The 24,996-nt window shown below is 33.8% G+C and overlaps 3 protein-coding genes across 3 annotated transcripts in view; 1 reads left to right on the top strand and 2 right to left on the bottom strand.

Annotated features, from left to right (window-relative positions):
* LOC135960988 (electron transfer flavoprotein beta subunit lysine methyltransferase-like) overlaps nucleotides 1–8,067 on the bottom strand; it is a 138,894-nt gene extending 130,827 nt beyond the window's left edge. Inside the window, exon 1 of the mRNA XM_065512418.1 lies at nucleotides 7,962–8,067. The gene's annotated coding sequence lies outside the window, so the exon portion shown is untranslated. The remainder of the gene's footprint in view (nucleotides 1–7,961) is intronic.
* Nucleotides 8,068–8,081: 14 nt separating this feature from the next.
* On the top strand, nucleotides 8,082–24,693 carry LOC135960985 (adenosine kinase-like). The gene is made up of 4 exons (XM_065512416.1): nucleotides 8,082–8,517; nucleotides 8,703–8,861; nucleotides 8,956–9,108; nucleotides 23,566–24,693. Exons 1-4 carry the CDS (start codon nucleotides 8,369–8,371, stop codon nucleotides 24,281–24,283), a joined length of 1,179 nt encoding a protein of 392 aa, XP_065368488.1. The 5' UTR covers nucleotides 8,082–8,368; the 3' UTR covers nucleotides 24,284–24,693.
* Nucleotides 15,244–18,257, bottom strand: LOC135961571 (uncharacterized). Its single transcript, XM_065513079.1, has 2 exons — nucleotides 16,153–18,257; nucleotides 15,244–16,088 (listed from the first exon to the last, which is right to left on the bottom strand). Exon 1 carries the CDS (start codon nucleotides 17,988–17,990, stop codon nucleotides 16,293–16,295), a length of 1,698 nt encoding a protein of 565 aa, XP_065369151.1. The 5' UTR covers nucleotides 17,991–18,257; the 3' UTR covers nucleotides 15,244–16,088; nucleotides 16,153–16,292.
* Nucleotides 24,694–24,996: the final 303 nt, after the last annotated feature.

Here is a 24,996-nt window from a genome sequence, read left to right as displayed (position 1 = left end):
ATATTTTAATCTCTTCTTTACATAATTAGCTGCACGATTAAAATTCGTTTCATCAGAAAGATGTCTTGTTCTTTTCCAAACTTTTCGAAGATGACTTTTTAATTTCAAAAGAGAGCTGAACAAATGTAATTCTATTCTGGAGTAGATATTGCTGTTTCCGGTTTTACCGATAAATCCTTTTACGCTTTTCTATTATTTTTCCCCGTAAAAAAATTGACTCTTGTATTCAAATATAAATGGAAATAGGAATGATTATGTTTTTTCTTATGTCTGATAAACAATAAACAATCTTTATGTCTGATAAACAATTTTTTTTAACAAAACTAAACTTGACTAATATACTATACAAAGTTTAAAAAAAACATTCGTTTCTATTAATTTTTCCAACACTGTATATTGATTATTCGAAATACACTTCAAAAGTTGTTTTCCTTTTGGATTTAACAACCGTAAACCCCACATATGTAAACATACATTAAATATATACTGTTACTGATATCGAAAAAATAAATAAATCGAATATCGTGTCTATTATTTGTTTTTTATAAAACCGCTTTTTGGATTAAAATACATATGGGGCATTTCATGTCAAGTGAACCAACTTTTGAAATCGATGTCTTCCGATCGGGATGAAATTTGCACCAAGGTTAGCTCTATTGGATAGTAACTCAGACACAATTTTTCAACAACATCGGTCGAGAACTCTCTGAGTTATAGGGGGTAAAATTTTGACAATTTGGTCAAACAGGGGTTTTTTCTTATCCATGTAACTTATTACCTATTGTTCTTAGCAAAATGTGTCCCAAATAGTATAGATAGCTATTTCTTCGATCTTTCGAAAAAAAATATTTAAAAAAAAAAATAAAAAATTTTTAATATTTTTTTTCCGAAATCAAAAACTTTTTTGACTTTTTTTTAAAATACGTCCTTTTTTTTTTTTTTTTTTTTTTCTTAAAATAAAGTTTAGATATTTTCCTTGAACACCTACTTGGTCGCTTAGTGGGATGCGAGTGGGATATCTATCAAAATAAATATTTTTTAACTCAAGACTTACAATTTTTGACTTTTTTTTTTGCAAATACGATTTTTTTTCCAAATGGGCCCTTTTTTTTAAATTTTTTTGTAGTCAAAAGAAAGCTTAGGTCCATTCCTTTAAGATATTTTTAGTCCCTTAGTGGGATGCGAGTGGGATATCTATCAAAATAAATATTTTGTAACGCAAGACATACAATTTTTTTAATTTTTTTTTGCAAAATCAAAATTTTTTCCAATATGGGCCCTTTTTTAATTTTTTTTTTGCTCAAAAGAAAGCCTAGGTCCATTCCTTTAAGATATTTTTAGTCCCTTAGTGGGATGCGAGTGGGATATCTATCAAAATAAATATTTTGTAACAATTTTTTAATTTTTTTTTGCAAAATCGAAATTTTTTTCCAATATGGGACTTTTTTTTAAAAATTTTTTTTTGCTCAAAAGAAAGCTTAGGTCTTTTCCTTTAAGACCTATTTTGTCACTTAGGAAGATGTGAGTAGGATATCTATTAAAATAAAAATGTTGTAACTCAAGACATTCAATTATTGACTTTTTTTTTTTGCAAATTCGAATTTTTTTTCAAAATGGGCCCTTTTTTAAAAATTTTTTTTTAGTCAAAAGAAAGCTTAGGTCCATTCCTTTAAGATATTTTAGGTCCCTTAGTGGGATACGAGTGGGATATCTATCAAAATAAATATTTTGTAACTCAAGATATACAATTTTTGATTTTTTGGCAAAATCAAAAACTTTTTTGACTTTTTTTTAAAATGGGCCCTTTTTATAATTTTTTTTTTTGCTATAAAGAAAGCTTAGGCCTATTCCTTTAAGATGGTTTTGATCGCTTAGTGGGATGCGAGTGGGATATATATCAAAATAAATGTTTTGTAACTCAAGACATACAATTTTTGTGTTAAAACATTTATTTTGATAGATATCCCACTCGCATCCCACTAAGGGACTAAAAATATCTTAAAGGAATGGACCTAGGCTTTCTTTTGAGCAAAAAAAAAAATTAAAAAAGGGCCCATATTGGAAAAAAATTTTGATTTTGCAAAAAAAAATTAAAAAATTGTATGTCTTGCGTTACAAAATATTTATTTTGATAGATATCCCACTCGCATCCCACTAAGGGACTAAAAATATCTTAAAGGAATGGACCTAAGCTTTCTTTTGACTACAAAAAAATTTTAAAAAAAGGGCCCATTTGGAAAAAAAATCGTATTTGCAAAAAAAAAATCAAAAATTGTAAGTCTTGAGTTAAAAAATATTTATTTTGATAGATATCCCACTCGCATCCCACTAAGCGACCAAAAGGGTCTTCAAGGATAATATCTAAGCTTTTGTTTGACCTAAAAAAAAAGATTAAAAAAGGGTCCATTTTGAAAAAAAAAGTCAACAAAGTTTTTGATTTTGCAAAAAAAGTCAAAAATTTTATGTTTTGAGTTACAAAATATTTATTTTGATAGATATCCCACTCGCATCCCACTAAGCGACCAAGTAGGTGTTCAAGGAAAATATCTAAACTTTATTTTAAGAAAAAAAAAAAAAAAAAAAAAAAAAGGACGTATTTTAAAAAAAAGTCAAAAAAGTTTTTGATTTCGGAAAAAAAATATTAAAAATTTTTTATTTTTTTTTTTAAATATTTTTTTTTCGAAAGATCGAAGATATAGCTATCTATACTATTTGGGACACATTTTGCTAAGAACAATAGGTAATAAGTTACATGGATAAGAAAAAACCCCTGTTTGACCAAATTGTCAAAATTTTACCCCCTATAACTCAGAGAGTTCTCGACCGATGTTGTTGAAAAATTGTGTCTGAGTTACTATCCAATAGAGCTAACCTTGGTGCAAATTTCATCCCGATCGGAAGACATCGATTTCAAAAGTTGGTTCACTTGACATGAAATGCCCCATATATGTATGTATTTAATAATGCATTTCTATATTTCTTGATAAGAAAAATGCCTGTACGATTTTATATAAGGCACACTGTAAATTAAACTCTCTTAAAAGCTACAGCAAAAAAGCTCGTAAATATTAATTTTATTCTTTCTGATGTTATAGTTTAAGAATAACTGCTGCTTTAGCAAATGAACTTTTAAAAGCTTACATTCCACATACCACAATTTCAAACACAAGGGCTGATAGCAGTGTTGCCAGAACTTTTCTCTAGTCATTTGATAAATCGACCAAAAATTAAGCTTGAGATAAGCTAAATAAAACAAATCATTTAAATATGTATATTTCAGATTCATGGACTTGAATTTTAAAATTTTAATAACTTTTTCAACTTTTGTTGGAAGTGTTAGAGGTTTTTCATTCTCATTATTTTTAACATTTTATTTTAATCGTTCTAGTTGATACCACATTAATAATAGTATTTTGTTGTATATTAAAGTATTGAAATTTATGTCTAAATTTTGTTTTATTTTTCAAATGTTTCAGTAAATTTTCAATGGTTTAACAAATTTAAGAATGCATCAGGATTTCTACTATTTATTAGAGGACTGGCAAAAACAATTTTTTTTAAACTACCTTTTCACCAATTACAATGAAAATCTGTATATTTTCCGCTATGAAAAATTAAGTTGAAATGTTTGTTTCATCGAAATGCGTTTAAAAGTTAATGCACTGCTTTTCTCTGCAAACAACATATTCCTGAATTTGAATAAAATAATTAAAATAACACCTTCGAAATATTCTATATTCAGATATTTAAAAATACAAAAAAATAATCGAGGCTATATTAACTAAGCTTGCATAGTTAATTTCTTTTTATATGAAAACTAAAACACTAAGTTTTATTATCTATGCCAACAGGTAATTCAAACTATACACTTTAACTAATTATATAAAATTTTAGTTATATTAACTAAATTTATACCATATTTTTAGGAAATACAACCTATGGATTTTTTTGTGTGAAGGTATATTTAATACTAACAATAATCGCTTGAATTGTAAAAATTTCCAATTTTTAAACCTTTTCAAAAAACATCAATAGTTTGCTAACTTTGACCGCAGAATTTTATCTACTTTTACCCTATACCAAAATTTATTATAAAAACTTTATTTTTAAATTTCAATTAATCGCCACTTTGATACCATTTGAACCCAACGTGCATCGTTTAAATTTGCTTTTACACGATCTGTATCAAGGCGAATTTATACAAGATGGAGTCAGTCAAACAGCTGATAGCTTTTTTTCGCTTTTTGGTTCTAACAATTGTCAAAGTTGGTTTTTTTTATATAAAACAAAAACAAATTTTTGAAATTTTGTTTTTGCTTTCTATATAAATATCACTTTGGTGACGTGATTTACAAAATTAGGGCCATATTATTTAAAAAAAAAAAAACAGAAAAATAATTAACAACCACTTGCTAGGTATATTGTTCAAAAAATGTATTCTATAATATTATTGTAGTAAACACTGTTGCTTAGAAAAGAGATTCTAAACTTTAGTGGATACCGGTCTTATTAAAAGCTCTAAAAAAGCTTTTACTAAAAGAGAGCACATTTCTTAACATGTGTTTCCACATTTACCTGTACAAAATCTCAGCTGTTCATATAGTACACAAAATGATTGCCATAACTTTGTTAGAATTTAAAAGAGATGATTATGAATGTACTAAAATGGGAATCTGTTAAGTACTTTCGACTAGAAGCCTAATTTAATGAATTTTAGTATAAATAATTAGGAGAGCAACAAATCGGATTATTATACCATAAACCACCGTCTAACACCCATCTCAAATTATACCGATCGAATAACTTTCTGAGTCGATAAACATGTATTATTTTTCTTAATATATATAATATCCAATAAAATGTCATAACTTTATTTTTTTGCAGTTTCAGATTTTGCAAAACAAAATTCTCTTATATAATTCTATTTACTATATTCCCAGTTATATTGGAGTAGAATGATAATTGTATTGTCTTCTCATAATTAAATATGTATGTGTGTATTTAATTGTTCATATTCTATGTATTAGTTTAAAATCATTAAAAAGTTATATATATAAATATAAAATTACATTTTTCCTAATACTATGATGCTAATAAAAGAATAATATAATTAATAAATCTATTTATAGTCATACTAATATAGAACAATATCAAATATAGCAATAACAGTAGATAATAAATTTGCATTTGTTATGACAATATTATGCAAATAGTTTTATTTAAGTTTCTCATTTAAATAAAAAGAAAAAACATTAAATAAAACAATTTAACTAATCGACGGATTTTGTTTGCAAATTGGGGAATTTGTCAATGAGTGACCTACTAGCAAAATTAAAAAAATTCGTAACCTATAACAAATATCGGGAAAGGTATTTTAGCGGTACTTAAACTTAATTCGATAATGTTATTTTAGCGGTAATGGATTTGTTGTTAATTCTGTGACTGCATTTTAATGATAATTTCCCAATAATCTAAAGAACGATATAATTTTATGCGGTGATTATTATTGAAAATGATATTGGAATTTCAAACAATTTGTTTAAAATAAAATAAATAAGAATGTTATATTCGGTTGATCCGAATATTATATCCAGTATACATACATACATATGTACGTATAAGAATAATACATTTAGATGGAGGAAAAAGGCAAATTTTCTTAAATATTGAACTTTAACTTAGATTCGGTAGAACAAACTATTGTCTCAATGATCGTTAATTTGATTTTAGTTTATATAAAAATTGATTTTTACGACATATGGGACCTGTAGTCAAATGTATACCGACATACATTTTTATTTATACAAAGTTGTGTCTCAGTACCAATATTACAGAATATAAAAATTATAGATCAGTCCAATTAAATTGATGATAATTTATGTCCGTTAAAGTGATTTTTGGCCTTAAAAAATTGTGCAGTATGATTTCTGTATAAATAGAGCTGATTTCTACTGAATTTTATATTAATTCTGACATTTCTGAGCAAAAGCACTTTTCGGGGAAGACATTTGATAACATAAACAGATTTGTATACATTTCGCATAAAACATTTTGCGCATAAGTTTCACTTTTCTGCGTTCCATCGGCATAAGCGTAGCTAGACTATTATTCTGGGGTGCCCTTCCCAAGTAGTAAAAATAAACAATTTTTTTTATAAAAAAAAATAATTTTTTATTAAAACAAAACTAAAATATTGGAAAAATTCAGTTTGCTAACATAACTACTTCATTTTTAATATTTAAAAAACTCTTTCCTCTTGATCTAAACTGTTATTTGTTCTTTATTATATTAGTTAGAAAAATACTATTTTTGAGTTGAAAAGATTTATTTATATCTTAACTCTCTATATTTAAAAATGGAATATTACGCCTATAATTTTTAAAAATAATTTTATAAATAAGGAATTGAATTGAAAAAAAAACTGCCAAATTTAAAATTCGTTCCTGAAGCATTGCACTACGTAACCATTGTTATATTCTACGAATAGCTGAGAAACTTCTTTCGCAACTAGCAGAACTAATAGGAATGCATAATGCCTCTATGATAAGAATGTTTGCGCTGATGATATGTGTGAACAAGAATCCATAATAACTAAAAAAGCCTGTCGGCTAAAAAATGAATCAAAAAGGTTTGCAGATTAGACTCCTTTATTTTAGCTTGTAAAAACCAAACATTAAATGTCCTCCGTTGTACGATTGGCATTGGAATATTTTTTAACTTTTAGGGTTTCAAAAACCGCATGATTAATGTTCTAGGGCACAGGAATTTCTTAACGGAACAATCTACAAATCCAAAAAAATCTACGTTAATGTCCATAGGTAAGCCCGCGTTTTAATTACTTCTGTACGGACAGATAAATACCAAACAAAATTCAAAAAAGGCATTCCTTTGGGTCATCTGTTCTCAAATAGGGGTTGCAAAGAAATTGAATTATTGCGGCAAAAACATAAAACCAAACAAAAAGAAAAGGGCAGTTCATAAAGATGAGACAAATAGAAAACTAGATTATTTTCTGTCACGTGACACCTCTGTATATACTCTATGGAAATGTGCTAAATTTGATTTTAAATTAGTTGAAATCAAAAACTTTGTTTGATATATTAGAAATTGTTCTTTTTGTTTGTGTGCTTTCGTGCTTTCAATGAAATGGATCAGGAGTCCATGTAGCAAAAGCTTGTGAGTAACCCTGTTTTAGGTCCTACCCTCTAGGCACTACCGCGTATTCCACAAACCCACGAAAATATAATAAATACATAGAGGGGTCGTAGAAATGTCAATGAACAAAATTGCTCTCTTTTCACACATATGGGTGATAAAATAACAAAATACATGACATGAATTAGGTTTTTGACAACAGACTTAACCCCATATGCATAAACAGTTTATAAATTTATCAAAGGTTTATAAAACTGATTTTGTATGGAAATTTTGTTTAATAAACCTGTGATAAATTTATAAACTGTTTATGCATATGGGGGTTAGGTTTTTATAACTTACTTTTTTGTATCTATGATCGATATTTCAATATAGGTGGTGGGTATTCAAATATTGTAAAACTGTAAAACTGTTGTATCAACAACTTTTAAATTACCTAAATATAAAGAAAATAAAACTTTGTCTTAAACTAAGACAGAACATTCGAGAAATTATTTTGCAATATTTTGACCATCACTTTTTAAATTGTTGAAATGATGTTACGTTGTTTTACATTTTAGATACGAAATTCATGGGTATTTTGCAAATCCCAGTTGGGTAAATTTTTTAAATGAGAAATGACAATCTTTTTTATCTCAACACTTCACAACGTTTTACCAAATACAGTTTTTTTTAACAAACTTGAAAGATTCTCCCCAAAAGAAGAAGTATTGTTTAATTAAGGTGGTTTTTTTAATACTTTTTCCCACTCACCGTGAACAAATTTAAAAATAACAAAAAATAAAGCAGCGCACAATTAAACTCACACAAAGGCAGCAAAATGTACGAATATGTAACTTCACAAACGACTTTTAATTTCCAACACACTGTGACAGCAACTACTGGAGACGTTCGATCTGTTTTGTACCGCTAGAGAACTTGAAAGCCAAGTGCTGCTGTTTGCTGCTACTGTCAGTCAAAAAAATGCCTTCAAAGTGAAATGTCGGAGTGTAGCGAACGTCGTTGCCGTTGAAATAAAATTCATAAAGTTTTCTTCGTTTTGTTATTGTTGTTTTCCCCATCACAACACGATACAATCACATTTTTATTGATTAGACAACAACAAAATAAAAATCCTAAACAACGCTGAAAAATTAAAAAAAATATAAACAAAATAAAAAAATTAATAACGAAACGGTTAAAAATATACAACAATCGTCGAAATAACCACTAAATGAAAAATAGTTGTTTGTTAAGAGTGCAATTTCGAAAGACTTTCTCAAACATGGACTATTTGCAACAATTGTATGGCCGTCTCTTTGGTACCAATCCGGAAGACATTTCCATCAACAGCAACAATTGCAATACAACAACTAATAATCTGTGAGTATTATTTTGAATGCAATCTTTTTATGAAATTAAGTGAAAGAAATTAACAAAAAAAAATGATGTAATAAATCAAATGGTTTTGTTTAAATCTTTTTTTTTTATTCTTGCTGTTACTTTTTTTTATTATTTTGTCTCAATTGTTTTATTTATTTGTTGTTTATTGTTGTTGTTTGTTTTAGGCCACGCAAAGTGGTGGCATTTGGTAATGTTTTACTCGATCATACCGCTCACATCAACGATACGGAGCTGCTGGATCGTTACAAGTTGTCATTGAATACGAGAGCAGAAATGGATGTTGAAACAATAACTAAAGTCACGGCCGAGGCCATTGTCAACAAGTAAGTGATTAATCTGAAAATTATTGGGCTGTTTTTTTTATTTCTTTTTCCGTTATTTTGAATTCATATTTTGAATTTTATTTTAATTTTGCAGAGACGTAGATCCTCATTTAGGTGGTTCAGCACTAAATACTGTTCGAATTTTAAAGAGCTTGGGTACAGAATCAATATTTTTCGGTGCCGTTGGTGACGATAAACAAGCTGAAGTCGTTACTGATCTATTGATGAAGGCGGACATGGAATCAAAGTAAGTTTTAATTATATGTAGGTACATTAGGCCAATAACTTTTTTACAAAACTTTAAATGGCCATAGCATAGTTGAATAGACCATTGAAAGTTATTTTAAAAAATGGTATTACTTTTTCGCAGTTGTCAAAAAAGTTCACCCACAAAACGTGGTGATGTTTGGAGATAATTTTTTTTATTTTTTTTTTTTTATCCAAAAAATACAAATAGTTTTTTTTATAAATATGTATATTTAAAATATGCGGTAACGGGAAAGAGTCCGCTGTTTTACTATAAACAACATTAATACAAATTTGAGAATATTTTGACTTTAAAAAATCGTTTTTGTGGCTGAGGTTTTTATTCCAAAATGACCCAAAAATAATGTTATCGTAAATAACACAACATTTGACCTCGCGTGGTGTCAGGTCCAAAATTTGGTTATAGTCCTAATGTACATATCGTCCCCTCAATAAAACAATAATGTATAAGCATATACACCATTATTGCATAATAAGAATCTACATAACTGATTCTATACGTGGTCAAAATTTGGTAAAACTCTACTTCCACAAAGTGGGCCAAAAGATCAATTGCAATATTACTTTTGTTCCAGATGTCTACTAACACACAAATTATAAACTCAATTATTTCGAAATGGAACAAAACTGGGATCTTTACATAAGAGTTTGCACAACAATAGCAATATTTTGTTTAAAATTATTAAAATCCATATGTATTTTAGTGGCATGGATGTGTTAATCTTCTAATATATAAAAATCTCGTGTCACAATGTTTGTGTTTGAGTTAGGGATTTTTTTAAACTGAGTTGAAAATGAGACATTAAATTTCAAATAGAGGTTTGATTACATTACATGAATTTCATTAACTTTTATAGTAAGCAATATTTTTACCAGGACGAACCGAAGAGTATCGTTTAAGGTATTTATAGACGACAATATCTATTGCCCAATTCACAACTGGTGTTGTAGCGTTGTATCGTTGTATGTCGTAATTTTTTTTATTAATGTTTTGTTTTTGTTTCTAAAAATTTGTTTGAAAAATATTTACGACATACAACGCTACAACACTACAACATCAATTGTGAATTGGGCATATATATATAAAAGAGTAACGTTACTGACTGACTGACTGATTCATCATCGCACAGCCCAAACGGCTGAAGCTAGAATCATGAAATTTTATCTGTGGGTTCCTCCCTAACCAAAACGATCCGATAAGAAGTGATTTTTGGAAATTCGAACGTTTAGGGGGTAAAAAGGGTAAAAATGGGTAAATTCGGTAACCTTATATCTTCAAAACTAATAAAGATACAAAAAAACTTAAAATTGCATGTTACTCCATTTAAAAAATAAGCTGACAGGTGTTTCGTACTTTTTCAAAATTCGAACATTTTAGGGGAGAAAACGGGTAAAAACTGTATTTTGGTACTTTTTGGCACCCTATGTATCTTTTAAACCAATAAACATAGAAACAAATTTTAAATAGTATTCTTTACTTATCAAAAAATAAAAAATATAAGTTTGGTACTTTTTGGAAATTCGAACCCTTAAGGGATAAAAATTGTGTTTATTTTTGGTACTTTTTCATAAAATATTTTTTTCTATAATTTGACATAGACATATGAATATTTTATTATGAGCTCCCACCACGATACAGAAATTTATTTGAAAAAAATTTTACCACCGCAATGGGGATAGAAAAGGTACCAAAAAGGGGATAAAATCGGGAAAATGCATTTTATTTGAAATTATTAAGCCAATTTTGATAATTTTTGAATAGGTGTATATTGGGCCAAATCCGGGTAAACATTTTGGTACTTTTTTTAAAACATATTTTTTTTGGGCACATTAACCACAGATTTCAATCGTTTGAGACATAAACAATTTTGGCAAAATGGAGTATTTTTAAATTTCAAGCTTTAGGGGTGTTCAAGGAGGAAAAGGGAAATTGGTACTTTTTTCCTAATGGTACTTTTTTAATATTTTAATTATTACACTTATAGACATTATAAAGTTAGCTGATATGCATCTTAGTGAAGTTAGTGTTAGGAATAGGGGATTAGATTTAAGTACCAAAATGTGTGAACTGAACTAACGATAGGTACTTTTTTGTTCTTCTAATGGTACTTTTTTGAAATTTCTATAACAATGGACTTAGAAACATGAAATTAAACATATATGGTCCTAAGTGAGTGAGAATTCTAGGGGGAGACCTTTTGGTACTTTTTCTTTATTGGAATGGTACTTTTTGTAATTTCTTCACCAATGAACCTAGAAACATGAAATAAAGCTTATATATAAACCGAGTGAGTGGGAAACCACAAGTGTGGGTTTTTTGGTACTTTTTCTATATTCTAATGGTACTTTTTTGAATTTTCTATAACTATGGACTTAGAAACATGAAATTAAGCATACATGGTCCTAGGTGAGTGAGAATTCTAGGGGGAGACTTTTTGGCACTTTTTCTTTATTCGATTGGTACTTTTTGTAATTTCTTCACCAATGAACCTAAAGCCATGAAATTAAGCTTAATGGACCCGAGTGAGTGGGAAACCACAAGTGGGGGATTTTTGGTACTTTTTATATATTCTAATGGTACTTTTTGAATTTTTTGTAATAATGGACATAGAAATATGAAATTAGGCGTATATGATCCCAAGTGAGTGAAAATTCAAAGGCATACTTCGTGGTTCTTTTTCTTTATTCTCATGGGTACTTTTTTGAATTTCCTATAATAATGGACCTAGAGTTTCCAAAAAATCGAAGAATTTCAAAAACACTGTTTCGGTTTTAAAAAATTAAAAACCGATCGGTTTCGGTTTTGTGATAATTTATTAAATATTAAGTATTATAGAAACAAAATTATTTGATAATATAGGAAATGATATACAAATCTAAATTTCAAACTTAACGGGTTATGGTTTAGTGAATGCGAATTTAAAAGTGATATTCAATGGTACTATTTCCTTACTGCAATGGTACTCTTTGAATATTTTATAATAATAAACCTAAAAATTTAAAATTTTGCATTTTCTATAATAATATACCCAGAAATATGAAATTAGACATTTATAATTAGATTCACAAAGTGAGACTTAATAGTACTATTTTTTTCTTCTAATTGGGGTGGCGAAGCGCACCGGGTCAGCTAGTATATAATATTTGTCAAAAACTCAAGAATCAAAATACAATTTCATCGTCTAAACAAAATTTGTATTAGATTTTCAAAAAATATGAATGATGTTTTTGATTTACGGACGGTATTGAAAATTTGTTTAAAACAATTCAAAAACTTTTTATTTTCATATGTATCGGGTATGTATTTATAAATTTAAATAAGGCAAACAAAAATGTCAAGAAAAAATAAAGTATGCAGAAAAATATCAATCAACAAAGAAATAAAATATTTGTAATAATATCGTGTAAACAATAAATGTTTTTTCGAAACGATTTCTTGAAATACCGAATGATTTCAATAATATTTTAAATTTGAAAAGTGTTAATACTCAGTATTGCCGTCTAGGTTAGGTTAGGTTCCATGGGTAGCCACTCTTCAAGCAGCTCACTTGGGTCCATTCAAAACTGATCCCATTGTGATACCCAAGGGGTAAACATCTTGGTATTAATTATACGTCCGTTGTTTCCAGGCTAAACCAACCAGATTCTCTGATGAAAGAGTAGATTCGTCTAAGACTTATCCTTGATAGCTCATCTAAGCATGATAGGAATGGTGTTCCGAAGATACGTTCCCTCAGATTTATCAGAGCCGGGCATTGACAGAATAGGTGTGACACCGTCTCATCCTCTTCTTCATTATGGCAGCTCCTACAGTAGTCATTATACCGTAGGCCCAATCTCCTAGCATGTGTCCCAATTATACAGTGTCCTGTAATGAAGGAGACAATTAGCCTTATTTGCTCACGACGAAATTCCATAAGTAGATTCGTCCTGCTGGCATCATATACGGGCCAAGTAGACCTCGTTGTAACACAGGAAGACTCATTGGTCCACCTGCTTTGTGCAGATTCATATAGTGTCCGCTTAACAGCCATCTTGCATATAGCAAGGGAAATACCAGAAAAGGGGTCGATCTCATCATCATCCATCATCGCCCCCATTTTGGCCAGTTCGTCAGCTATACAATTACCCTGATTACCATCGTGGCCAGGGACCCATATAAGCGTTATCCTAGAATGTCTCGCTATCTCATTAAGGGATACCCGGCATTCCTCGGTTAACCTAGATGTCGTAAAGACACCCGCTATTCCTTTAACGGCAGCCTTGCTATCGGTAAATATACATATATCACCAGATATTTGATAAAACCTCAGCCAGTTGGATGCACGTTTAATGGCCGTAATTTCCGCCTGAAGAGCCGTACAGAAGTTAGGTAGCCTGAAATAGGATTTAATCCCATAGTTCTCAATAAAGAAACCACCACCGACCCTATTGCCCCTCTTTGAGCCATCAGTGAATACCCTTATGACATCATCAGGGGGTAAGAGCTGCCATGAATCCCTATTCGGGATCTTAATATGGAAATGCATATCGAAAAATGGTTTTGCGATGCAGTAATCGACATTACTATGTAAGTACCCATAGTAGTTCAGTATCTTAGAGTGCCCATGATCTTTACCATACCACGAACATCCAGCATTTAGTCTCACAGCAGAGTTGAGAGCCATATGTATCACCATCAAATCAACTGGTAACCAGTTCAGGATAGTAAAAAGTGCCTTAGAGGGGGTAGTCCTTATAGCGCCTGTAATCAGTATCGCAATAGTCCTGAGAACTCGTTCCACAGCCTTACGGTGAGTAGCATTATCCAAGGCGTGCCACCACACCAACACTCCATAGAACAAGATGGGTTTAACAACTGCTTTGAAGATCCAACTGATACCCTTCGGCATAATACCCCAGTTTGTACCAATTGCCTTCTTACAGGAGTAGATGGCTACATAAGCCTTGTTAATCCTGTTTTGAATATTCAAATTCCAGGACAATCTTTTATCTAGAATGATGCCAAGATACTTCGCATTATCTCTAATCTCAAGACTGATTCCATTCAGTCTAGGTGGTCTGAAGTCATCGATCTTATACCTCCTAGTGAAGAGAACCAGTTCCGTTTTTTGTGGGTTCACACTAAGTCCACATGAAATACTCCACTCACTCAGTGTACTTAATGCTGATTCCATACAACTGGATATTGTATCCAGAAATTTACCAGATATAAAAACTGCAACATCGTCAGCATATGCGACTGTCTTGATCCTTCTGTTGTCCATCCTGATCAACAGGGAATTCATAGCCAAATTCCACAGAAGTGGTGATAAAACACCCCCCTGCGGGGTTCCACGATTGGCCACTTTTAAAACACTTACACCACCTAAAGTAGCACAAATGACTCTATAACCGAGTATCTTTTCGACTAGTCGGCGAACACATAGATCAATTCCCAGTTCATCCATCGCAGATAGGATGGCATCGGGCCTGACATTATTAAAAGCTCCTTCAATATCGAGAAAGGCAACAAGTGAATACTCCTTATGTATTAGCGACTCCTCAATGGAGCCAACTAGCGAATGTAGAGCTGTTTCCACAGATCTGCCTTTGGTGTAGGCATGTTGGGATTTAGAGATGAGTTCCGACGGAATGGTCATTCTCAGATATACGTCAATCACCCTTTCTAGGGTTTTCAGCAGGAAGGATGCAAGGCTAATTGGCCTATAATCCTTTGGTTTAGTGTGAGTCGCCTTACCACCTTTAGGAATGAAGACTACTCTGCATCTCGTCCACCATGTGGGGATATAGGTCCATCTAATACACGCTGTGTATATGCTAATGAGCCATGGTACAACTATTTCTTCGTTCTTTTGAAGATCAGCAGGAATAATGCCATCCGGCCCAGGAGATTTAAACGGGTCGAAGCTTTTGATTGCCCATTGGATTCTATCCCTGTTTATCGGAACAGAGTTATCACCCGGAGCAACAGAATCGGCAGCCCCATTCATAGTCTCATCATCGACTGGAAGGCAACCTGGAAAATGAGTATCTAATAGGACCTCAAGTGTTTCCTTACTAATCAGAGTCCATCTACCACAGGGTTTCTGGATATAGCTTGGTACAACCGGTGAAGTTGATAGAATTTTACGTAATCGGTTAGTCTCAGAGGATCCTTCCACGCCGCTACAGAAGTCCCTCCAGGCTTTCCTTTTCGCATTCCTCGTAAGGTTCTTAAAGTGGTTCACTGAGGACTTATATTCCGGCCAGTTACCCAGCCTCTTTGCCTCGTTGAACAATTTACGACACGCCCTTCTTGCGTGTGCAATCTCAGGGTTCCACCAGGGTGGCTTATTCCTACCCCTGCAGATATTCGGCTTACAGGCCAAATTAGTAGCTGATTGGAACGCTTCTGTAAGTGCCTCAACTGCTACCTCAATATCGTCCCTATTTTCAATAGTGGGCGGGTTTGGTAGAGACCGGGAGAGTACATCACTCTGCAACTCCCAATTGGTCTTCCTCCTATTTAGAATGGTATTATCATTCCTATAAGTTACACTGATATTGAAATCAATATATAGATGATCAGAAAAAGAGCAGTCGTCGGAGACAGCCCAATTGTTAATCATACTGTGGTGCTCAGCACTCACAAGTGTTAAGTCTAGTACCTCACTTCTGTTTGAAACAATGAAGGTAGGTTCTGAACCTCTATTAACTACTTCCAAACTACTATTAAGTATGAAACTGAAAAGACTCTCACCTCTTGTGTTGGTGTCGCTGCTACCCCATACAATGTGGTGCGAGTTAGCGTCAGCACAGATAACCAATGGTATCCTGGACTCATTCGCCTTTTTCACAGCACTACGGATATCATCGTTTGGTGGATGCTCCCCGTGGTCATGCGCCATGTAGCTGGATATCAGCCATAACAAACAGCCTTCATTAGTTTCCCATGAGACTGCTACTGTATCTTCATTACTGTAATCAGACAGAATGAAGATTTTCAAAGAGCTTTTAGCCAATATACAGGATCTAATTTTACCTGCGCCTTTAGCGAAGTAGAGCTTATAGCCCTTCAAACATAGTCCACAGATACGGTCCTGATGGACCCAAGGTTCCTGGACCATGACTAGCTCCTCCCCGTTCTGAGCAATTCGGAGGAGCAGTGCAGCTGATGCTGCTTTAGAGTGGTGAAGGTTTATCTGGGTCACCCTCACCATGCTCCATTTTTACAATAGTGACGTCGGCGTCCTCCTGGTCAGAATTCAGGAGGGCGTCCTCGTCCACCACCTCATCCATCCGTTCAAAGAATGTACCAACTAGTTCGGAGACTGAGTTGGTATCTTCAGTGTCGGCTGGATCAGTGGCGTCATTGCAATCCATGCCCTCTTCCGAGAGCATGGGCTTTACATCACCTGAGGATGTATCGCCTTTGTTGTCGCTACGGTAGACACGCAGGATGATCGTACCAAATCCATAGTAGACCTTCCCTTGTGCCTTCCTTAGCGGCCCCAAAGAGTCCTTATTCAGGACAACGATCGCTTTCCTTGAAGAGCCCTCAGCGTCCGTAACCTTAACAACTTTCCAGTCTTGAGTTGGAAGCTGTGGGTTACAGCACTGAAGGATCTCCAAGATCTCCTCCGGGCTAGATGGCTCAGCTGGTATTTTAGCTATGGATCTAGGCTTTCGGGGTATCTCACTCACAGATACCACCTCAAGCCTAGACCCCGGCCAAACCTCACCCAGTGATGCGACGGCAGTCTTTAGTAGCAACGCTGAGCGTTCATCTACACAAGACATAAGTTTTACGTGACCCTGGTACCAACCAGCGTCATCGCATTGTGGAGGAGTGCCTGGGTTCTCTTTGAGAACTTTCCAAAACACCCCTACCAGTTTTTGCTTCACCATATCCCAATTCAATTGAGATATGGATCCGTCATTCGCACTCCGGTCGATAACCGCCCTAACAAGACTGTCTTTGACAATCTCGCTAAAGGATTTAGCTAACGACCTTTGTGCCGCTTTGGGACGTTTAGGTCCCGGTTGCTGGCTCTTGGTCGCTGTATCCTCCTCTGAACGTTGCCGTTTAGGCCCCGCTGGTAATTCAGCAGAAGGAGGAGCGGTCTTGAGACCAGCAATATAGGCTTTCGCCCAGGAAAGCGAAGCTTGTTGCTCCTTAGTGAGGTCCTCGACTTTTTTCGAGCCAAGTGCCTCAACAAAGCGGTAAGCGGAACGCCTGGTGGTAGCAGCCCTTCTAGCAGGGTTTTTATGCCTGGGGTTAGTTTCAGAGCCGGGATTGGCCAGGGGTGATGCGTCTTCAGGACAGGAGGATTCCTTCACAAGACCTGAGCGCACAATTGGCATATGGGAAGCATCCGTGAGGGGCGACTTAGTCGCTTCCCCCTTAGAGGCACCCGAAACAGGGGATTTAGCCGCCTTGACGACTTGGGCTTTCGCGGCTTTGGAGGTACTTGGAGAGAAGTCCAGAGGTACCTCGCCGCTTAGGTCACTACCACCTATTGCCTTGGATTTTTTACAATCAGCCAATCTGGGTATGCCAGATTGACCTCTTGCGACACCAGTAGCATGCAGACTAGTCTGGCCCGGTGTGATCACCTGACTAGCCTGAGTTGCAGTAGCATTCGACTCACCACAGCCCGAAACCATCGCTGTGGGAGTAGGGTCCCCGGAGATTATGAAGCCCCCGACCGGGTACATGGGGCATGACTTATCCTCTTCCATTGAGTCCTGATGGACAATTACTTGCATTTTATACCTGCTGCCAGGTGTTGAGATAACTGCCGCCCCATTGGAGAAACAGACGCAGACCACCAGCCGCCCAATATGGGAAACAGACGCTGGTGGATTTCGGACGGACATTAAAGAGTCCTTACGGACCAGCCGGACTATCCACCTTAACCACCCCTCTCAATGAGGGGAAAATGGTTCGATGGAAATAACATCTGATAGCCGCCCCAGAGGAGAACAGACGCTATCAGACAAAGGGAGGGTAGTTCTTAGTATCATGCTCAACGCGTGCCCTTCTGGAATGGGAGACCCTGCCAGAGACAGCCAACTCAAGTTAAACTGTCCCCTCCAGCATGGCCAACGCGAATCATCGCACTTAAGCCTCTACATCGCGTCAAGATGACTACCCATCGTAGAGGAGATGACTACCCATCGTAGAGGGTATAAAAAGCATGTTTTCAAAATTTAGAAAATAGTCGTTGTGCAAATGGTGAGCTTGTAGGTGTGCTGTAACTTTTCGTGCCTCCTTAATTAATTGCACATATTGCGATGGCAAATTTATTTGCTTATTTTTAATTTTTCTTTCTATAAGTCACATTCCAGTTGAGTATGTCTAGTTATTACAAATTTTTGTTCAATCGTTGAGTTTTAATACTAAAAGCCAACAATGCATTAGAGAGTTTGGATCTTCCACAAGTGTTTAATAACACACGTCGCATAAACCGAAGATACTAGACATCCATTTGTTTCATCACAAACATAATTGTCCAATTCATGTGTTAAAATATTGTATGTATAAGGAGTGAGATCGAAAAATTCTTAACACACGTTTTTCATTACATTTTTTAACCCAAGTATTATTTGAATTTTTTTTTGATCAAGTTACCTTTGAAAAACATGTCAGTTATTATGTGTAATGTCAATTATATTAATTTTTTTGTTAATCTGATTAAAATGAGTGACCAGAAAAAAGTGCGTACTGAAATTATTAAATATTTTCAACAAAACCCAACTTGGTCTTACAAAAAGTTGGCCAAGCATACAAAGGTCTGCCGTCAAACTGTTTCCAATGTTATTAAACAGTACCGGGAGAACTTGTCAGTTGATAGAAAACCTGGTTCAGGTAGAAGGAATGGTCCACATGATGTTTCTAAAGCCAAAAAAATAGAACGCATTTTCAAAAGAGCTCCCAACACATCCGGTAGGAAAGCAGCCCGGTTAGCTCAGTGCTCGGACTATTTGGTACGAAAAGTTAAAGCTAATGCAGGTTTAAAAACATACAAGGCTCAAAAAGTTCCTGACAGGAACGCTACTAAAAATTTAGAGGCCAAAAACAGAGCACGGAAATTGAAGTCAAGTTTTATAAAAAAATATTCTTGCTGCATAATGGATGACGAAACGTATGTTCTGGCAGATTTTTCGCAACTTCCAGGTCAAAAATTTTATGTTGCTGATGCTCGAGGGAATGTTGAAGAAAAGTTTAGGACCCAAAAGCAGACAAAATTTCCCAGAAAGTTCTTGGTATGGCAAGCAATATGCAGTTGCGGCAAAAGAAGCCACTCATTTGTTACAACGGGCTCTATAAATACCGAAATTTACATCAAGGAATGTTTACAAAAAAGGCTGCTTCCATTCATAAGACTTCATAATGTGTCCACTTATTTTTGGCCTGACTTGGCATCCTGTCACTATGGCAAACAAGCCCTTGAGTGGTACAAGAACAATAATGTGGTATTTGTACCAAGAGAGGCAAATCCTCCAAACTGCCCGGAGCTAAGGCCAGTGGAGAGATATTGGGCTCTTGTTAAAAGAGAATTGAAGAGTACAAAAAAGGTGTCCAAAAGTGTGGTAGATTTTAAACGGAGATGGACTACATGTTCGAGCAAAGTGACAGAAAGCACTATAAAAACGTTAATGGAAGGGTTTCCGAAAAAGGTTCAAAATTTCATCACTAGTGATTAAAACTATAAAAATAATTTTTTTTGTAAATTGTAATAATAATTTCAATCAAATAAAAAAAAAATTAAAGCTGTAAGTTTAGTGGTTTCTTTTTTATAAACATATATGTATGTTAAGAATTTTTCGATCTCACTCCTTATGTATTGTGAAATTATGTAGTTTTATAATATGCAGCACTCGTCTTTAGTTGAGGAATTCATTTTTTCATAGGCTTAAATATGGAATAGTTTGATCCCTTTAATAATTGCGCAAAAAATGGATAGTACAATTTTATGTTTCTATTTTATTTTTTTTTGAATCGCTCTCAGCTACATAAAGCTGTTAAATTTCCTGATAGGTGAAAAACTCCAATTCCGAAGCGAATTTGATACTTGGAAAATATATACGCACAAATACAGCTGCGCTGAGAGATTTACCTAGTATTATTGTCATGGTGATAACCAATCAAATAAAACAAAAAAAAAACGAGTTAGGGCTTTTTCTTGAAATAATAAAATAACATTTTAAATTATATTTGAAATTTGTTTTATGGTACGAAATTTAAAATAATAGTCTACTTTATGGACTTAAAATCGAATTTAAGGCTTTTGAAGTTAGGCTGTTTGTATTAATACAAATTAAAATTTCAAAAGTATTGTAGTGTAAATTCAAAAAGTATCAATTTTCAAACAAAAATGCATTGTGACCATCAATTTGAATTGGACAATGAATCCCTGATAATTGTTGTTGTTGTTGCAGCAGCTTCAACAATTTTACAATATTTAATCTGGGGGTTCTGCAAGATCAAGTCCAAGGAATTGTGCTACTTCTGCTGGGTGGGTCTATAAATCTACTGGACGTAGTGAAGTAGGGCTGACCACATGCTGGGCATAAGATGAGGACGGCACGGTCTATGCGGGACCAGAAGGCATTAAGCCTGTTGCTCCATCCTGATCTTAATTGTGCCAGAACGACTCTTGTTTTACGCGGTAGAACTTTTTCGGCGTCTGTTATCGGTGGTGGGCGACCTCCAAGTACGGCATTCATACGGTATCCTGCTACTGTGGAATTGATGGCGTCTCTATGAATGTCATTCAAAGCTGTCAAATACGAGCTGCGATCAAATGGATCCTGCACATACCTCTGTATGCTCTCCTCGTATTTTCTAAGGTCCTGTCTGACATGCCTCGGGGGAGACTCCAACTGTGTGATGGCGAAGTTTGGATGACTCCTCCGGTGACATCCCAGAAGGAACTGTTGCGCCAGCATGACGTTATGTTCCCTGACCGGTAGAACCTTAGTTTCCTCGTGAAGGTGGTGTTCGGAGGTAATTTGGAGGCAGCCTGTGAAGGTCCATAAGGCTGCATTTTGACAGCTTTGAATATTTCTCCATTGAGTATCACTTAACGAAGGCGACCACACTGGAGCAGCATAGTTAACTACTGACCGGCCAATCGTCTTGTAGGTTGCTAGCAAGGTTTCTTTGTCCATACCCCAAGTGCTGCCGGCTAGTGCCTTGATGACCTAGTGCCTTGAGGACCTAGTGCCATTTACCAAACCGCAAAGCTCATCAACGTTGTGACCTGTCGCCAAGATGGTGCAGTCGTCCGCCTAGGTTTAGAGAGGTAGAAGTTAAACAGGAGTGGCGACAGGAACCCGCCCTGAGCGACTCCTTGTTTAACTCTACGGGGTTTTGAGCATTTGTCTCTAAACTCCACGATCTACTGCCTGCCAATCAGATAATTCACTATCCATCTGTGTTGTTGGGCATTGTGGACTGCAGGATATCCTGGAAGAGTGTGGCGTGACTGACAGTGTCGAATGCTTTCGACAAGTCAAGTGTCACTAGGATAGTCCGTTCACAAGGCCTCTGCTGATTTAAGCCCTGTGAGATCTGAGTGACTATGGCGGATAATGCTGTGGTGGTGCTGTGCATCTTACGGAATCCATGCTGGTGACGAGCTGCTGGTAGTTGACGGGTCAGCTGGGGGGAGGAGAAGAGCTTCGAGTGTCTTCGCTACAGGTGACAGGAGGGAAATCGGCCTGTACGATTGTTCCTCACTTGCGATTTTTCCAGATTTTAGCAATGGGATCCCTGATAATAATACAAAGTATTGTAGTGTAAACCGCTGTGATTGGTGAATTTTGATGATATTTTGGAAAAATATTTTACTAGATTTAGGAGTGACATTTGAATCGACTTTTGTTAAATATCTGTATAATTTTGTTATTAGTTAAACTTACCCCCAGTAACACGAAGTCTGGTTATGTGTTAACTAATAGTTATACAAAAACAATTTTAACCAACAGTATAACTATTAGTTAACACATAGCCAGACTTCGTGTTAATGGGGGTTAGAAGCGAATTTTATGTAAAATGAATTTTCATAAAATACAAAAATACTTTTAATTTTAAGTTTTAACTTAAGTCAACTTAAGATGTTTTGTTATATTGTTACTGATTCTAAAAAAATATTACAAGATAATAGTATGAAAAAAAGGGAAAATGTACAAACATATTTCAAAACTTTTCAAATAATGATTCATTGTAAAAAACTTACTTAAGCTTAGTTTGATCACGCCTTGACAACTTTGAATTAATATTGACATAATTTTTATTGTGTGATGATAAATAGTTTTATTACATATTATGATGCATATGTGTCTGTTACAGAAGAGCAGTTAATATTATTTAATCTAATCCGATATAACTTAGGGCTGATCTCATTTCAAAACATACAATTTTCACAAAATTGTATGTTTTTTTAAAAAACCTCTCCATAGAATTTAAAATTTGGATGATATTTGTACTACTGGAACCACAATACATCAAAATTGTGTAGAGGTTTAAAAATCCTCTAAACTTTGTCCGATTTTATTGCCGTTTTATTTCAGAGCTAAATAATTCAAACAACATTTGATTTGCATAAATGTACATTCCTACTTTTATATGTGTACTTTGATTGAGTAAATCATTTTGCTAAAGTTATGTATAGAATGATCTTAAACTGAGTTGCATGAAATGCAAATTTAAATTGCAAACTGATGTGGGCTTACACTGAGGATGTTTCCGTCACGCAAGATAAACAATATTTTTATTACTCATTTATTGTGGGCTTTGTCGACCTAGTACTTTTTCAAATTGGTGTAGTAATAATGCAACTAACTACACCATTGTAATTCGACATTTGAAATATTTTTGCAAAGTCTATAAAGAATATAACTTTACGTTATTAGGTCATGAAAAGGGCGAATATATGATAAAGAATAAGACGAAAATATTAAACATGCATATCAAATTTAAGCATTACCAATTATTATCAATAATGGTATAAAGAACGGAATCGTAACATTTATTAATTTAAACTTCTGGTACACGAAAAGGCTGATTAATAAGTGATATCTTTTATTTTTTCGAATTAAACAATTTTATTTTAAAATTTTGTAGGAAAATCAATCAGTTTTTAAATACTTTTAAGTGTTTTCAATAGAAATTTTTAAAAATAATTTGCCGTCCGTGTTTCTTAATCGTAGGTTTATTTTTATTTACTGGAAATGGTGTGGGATTACTTTTATTAGAAAAATAGAATACACAGTAACTAGAATTTATAAACATGCACCCACAACAGCAACTACAACTATCTTACTTAATTACTTGTAATTATCTTAACAATTGTCGGTTTTTTTTTATGTAAATACGTTTTATATTTTTTACTGTTATTTCTTTATAATGTTGATTTAATTTAGTATTTCGTTTATTTTTTTAAAGCAATTTCAGATTGCAAACCATCTCCGATACACCAACGGGACGCTGCATTTGTTTGGTGCACAAAGATTCCCTGGCTTTGTATGCGAATATTGGTGCATCATCGAAATTTTCCACAGATTATTTGGAAAAGATTCAACAGGAGGAGAATTCGTTCTTCATAAGAAATTCCGGTCGTAAACAAATTTTCTACATAGAAGGTTTCTTTGTGCCACAACGCGAGGAGGTCATCACTTATGTTGTTACCAACTTTATTAAGGGACGAAGACGTTTGGCCGTAAATCTAAGTGCTGATTATATAGTGAAATTGAACTATGATCACATGATATATTTGATCAATAACGCCATGTTTATATTTGGCAATAAAGACGAGTTTGAGACTCTGCGTGAATGTTGGGGAGCTAAAAGTATTGAGGAACTAATTAAAGGTATACTTGAATATTCCACTGGTCCCAAAATCTTTGTTATGACCAAGGGTGCCGATGGTGTTGAGCTGATGACAAACTATGAGGATGAATTATCGCCACCGGGCCAATTATCATTTCAAATATTTAATACACCACGAGTTGAAAATATTGTTGATACTACGGGCTGTGGTGATGCATTTGCTGCTGCTTTCCTGCATGCCTGGTTGGAGAAACGTATTTTAAGTGAATGCATACGCTTCGCTAGTGATATATCGGCTAAAGTTGCCACGCAAGTCGGTTGTAATTTACCATAAAATGTTACACACACAGACTTTAGATAAAAATCTCTATTATTATTGATATTGGCTCTAAATTAATTTATTATTTATTTGCATTTTTAAAAAATTTCTTTTCACTGGTATAAAATCAAATACTCAAGTATGCGAAAATTGCTTACATTTCAAATATTTTCAATATTGAGTTCATTTTAATACATATTTGTCTAATTTTTGTTTGTTTTGTATGGTACCTATCAGTAGTAGCTGTTAATTGTGATACAATTCATATTTATTCATACATTTATTCATTCATTCATTCACTCATGCATACATAGATACATACATAATTACGGTCTCAGTTCCATTAACTCATTCTTTTTTTATTTTTTTGGTTTTAAAATTCCATTTAAAATAAATAAAAAGCTGGCTTTGTATTTTTACTGAAATTGTTTGTTTATTTTATTTGTTGGTTAAGTGACTAATTTTTAAATGTTAACAAAATATGATGGTAACAAAGACCATTCTCTAATTAGCTCTTTATATTTATTATATGTAGATATACTTACTCAGCAAACTCAAGTAAATGAAATCGGCCATTTACAGCAAAAGTGAAAAATAACAAAAACAAAACATTTCTCTGACTAAGATATGTATTTTAGATTGTATTTTATAAAATTAACTATATTTTTGAGGTGAAGGAGGTTTGTTAAGTTAAAATTAAATCGGACGTATTTACGTTTAATTAATAG

This window comes from Calliphora vicina, chromosome 5 (genome assembly GCF_958450345.1).
Source record: "Calliphora vicina chromosome 5, idCalVici1.1, whole genome shotgun sequence".
Classification (NCBI taxonomy): Eukaryota; Metazoa; Arthropoda; class Insecta; order Diptera; family Calliphoridae; genus Calliphora; species Calliphora vicina.
The sequence above is the reverse complement of the archived record's forward strand: the minus strand, read 5'-3'. Positions and strand labels throughout refer to the sequence as shown.

Excerpts from the sequence above, each read along its gene's own strand:
- LOC135961571 (XM_065513079.1), bottom strand. The coding sequence starts at position 17,990 with ATGTCCGTCCGAAATCCACCAGCGTCTGTTTCCCATATTGGGCGGCTG.
- LOC135960985 (XM_065512416.1), top strand. The coding sequence starts at position 8,369 with ATGAAAAATAGTTGTTTGTTAAGAGTGCAATTTCGAAAGACTTTCTCA. Across the intron at positions 8,518-8,702 it reads AATACAACAACTAATAATCT|GCCACGCAAAGTGGTGGCAT; the intron begins GTGAGTATTATT and ends TGTTTGTTTTAG. Across the intron at positions 8,862-8,955 it reads GCCGAGGCCATTGTCAACAA|AGACGTAGATCCTCATTTAG; the intron begins GTAAGTGATTAA and ends TTAATTTTGCAG.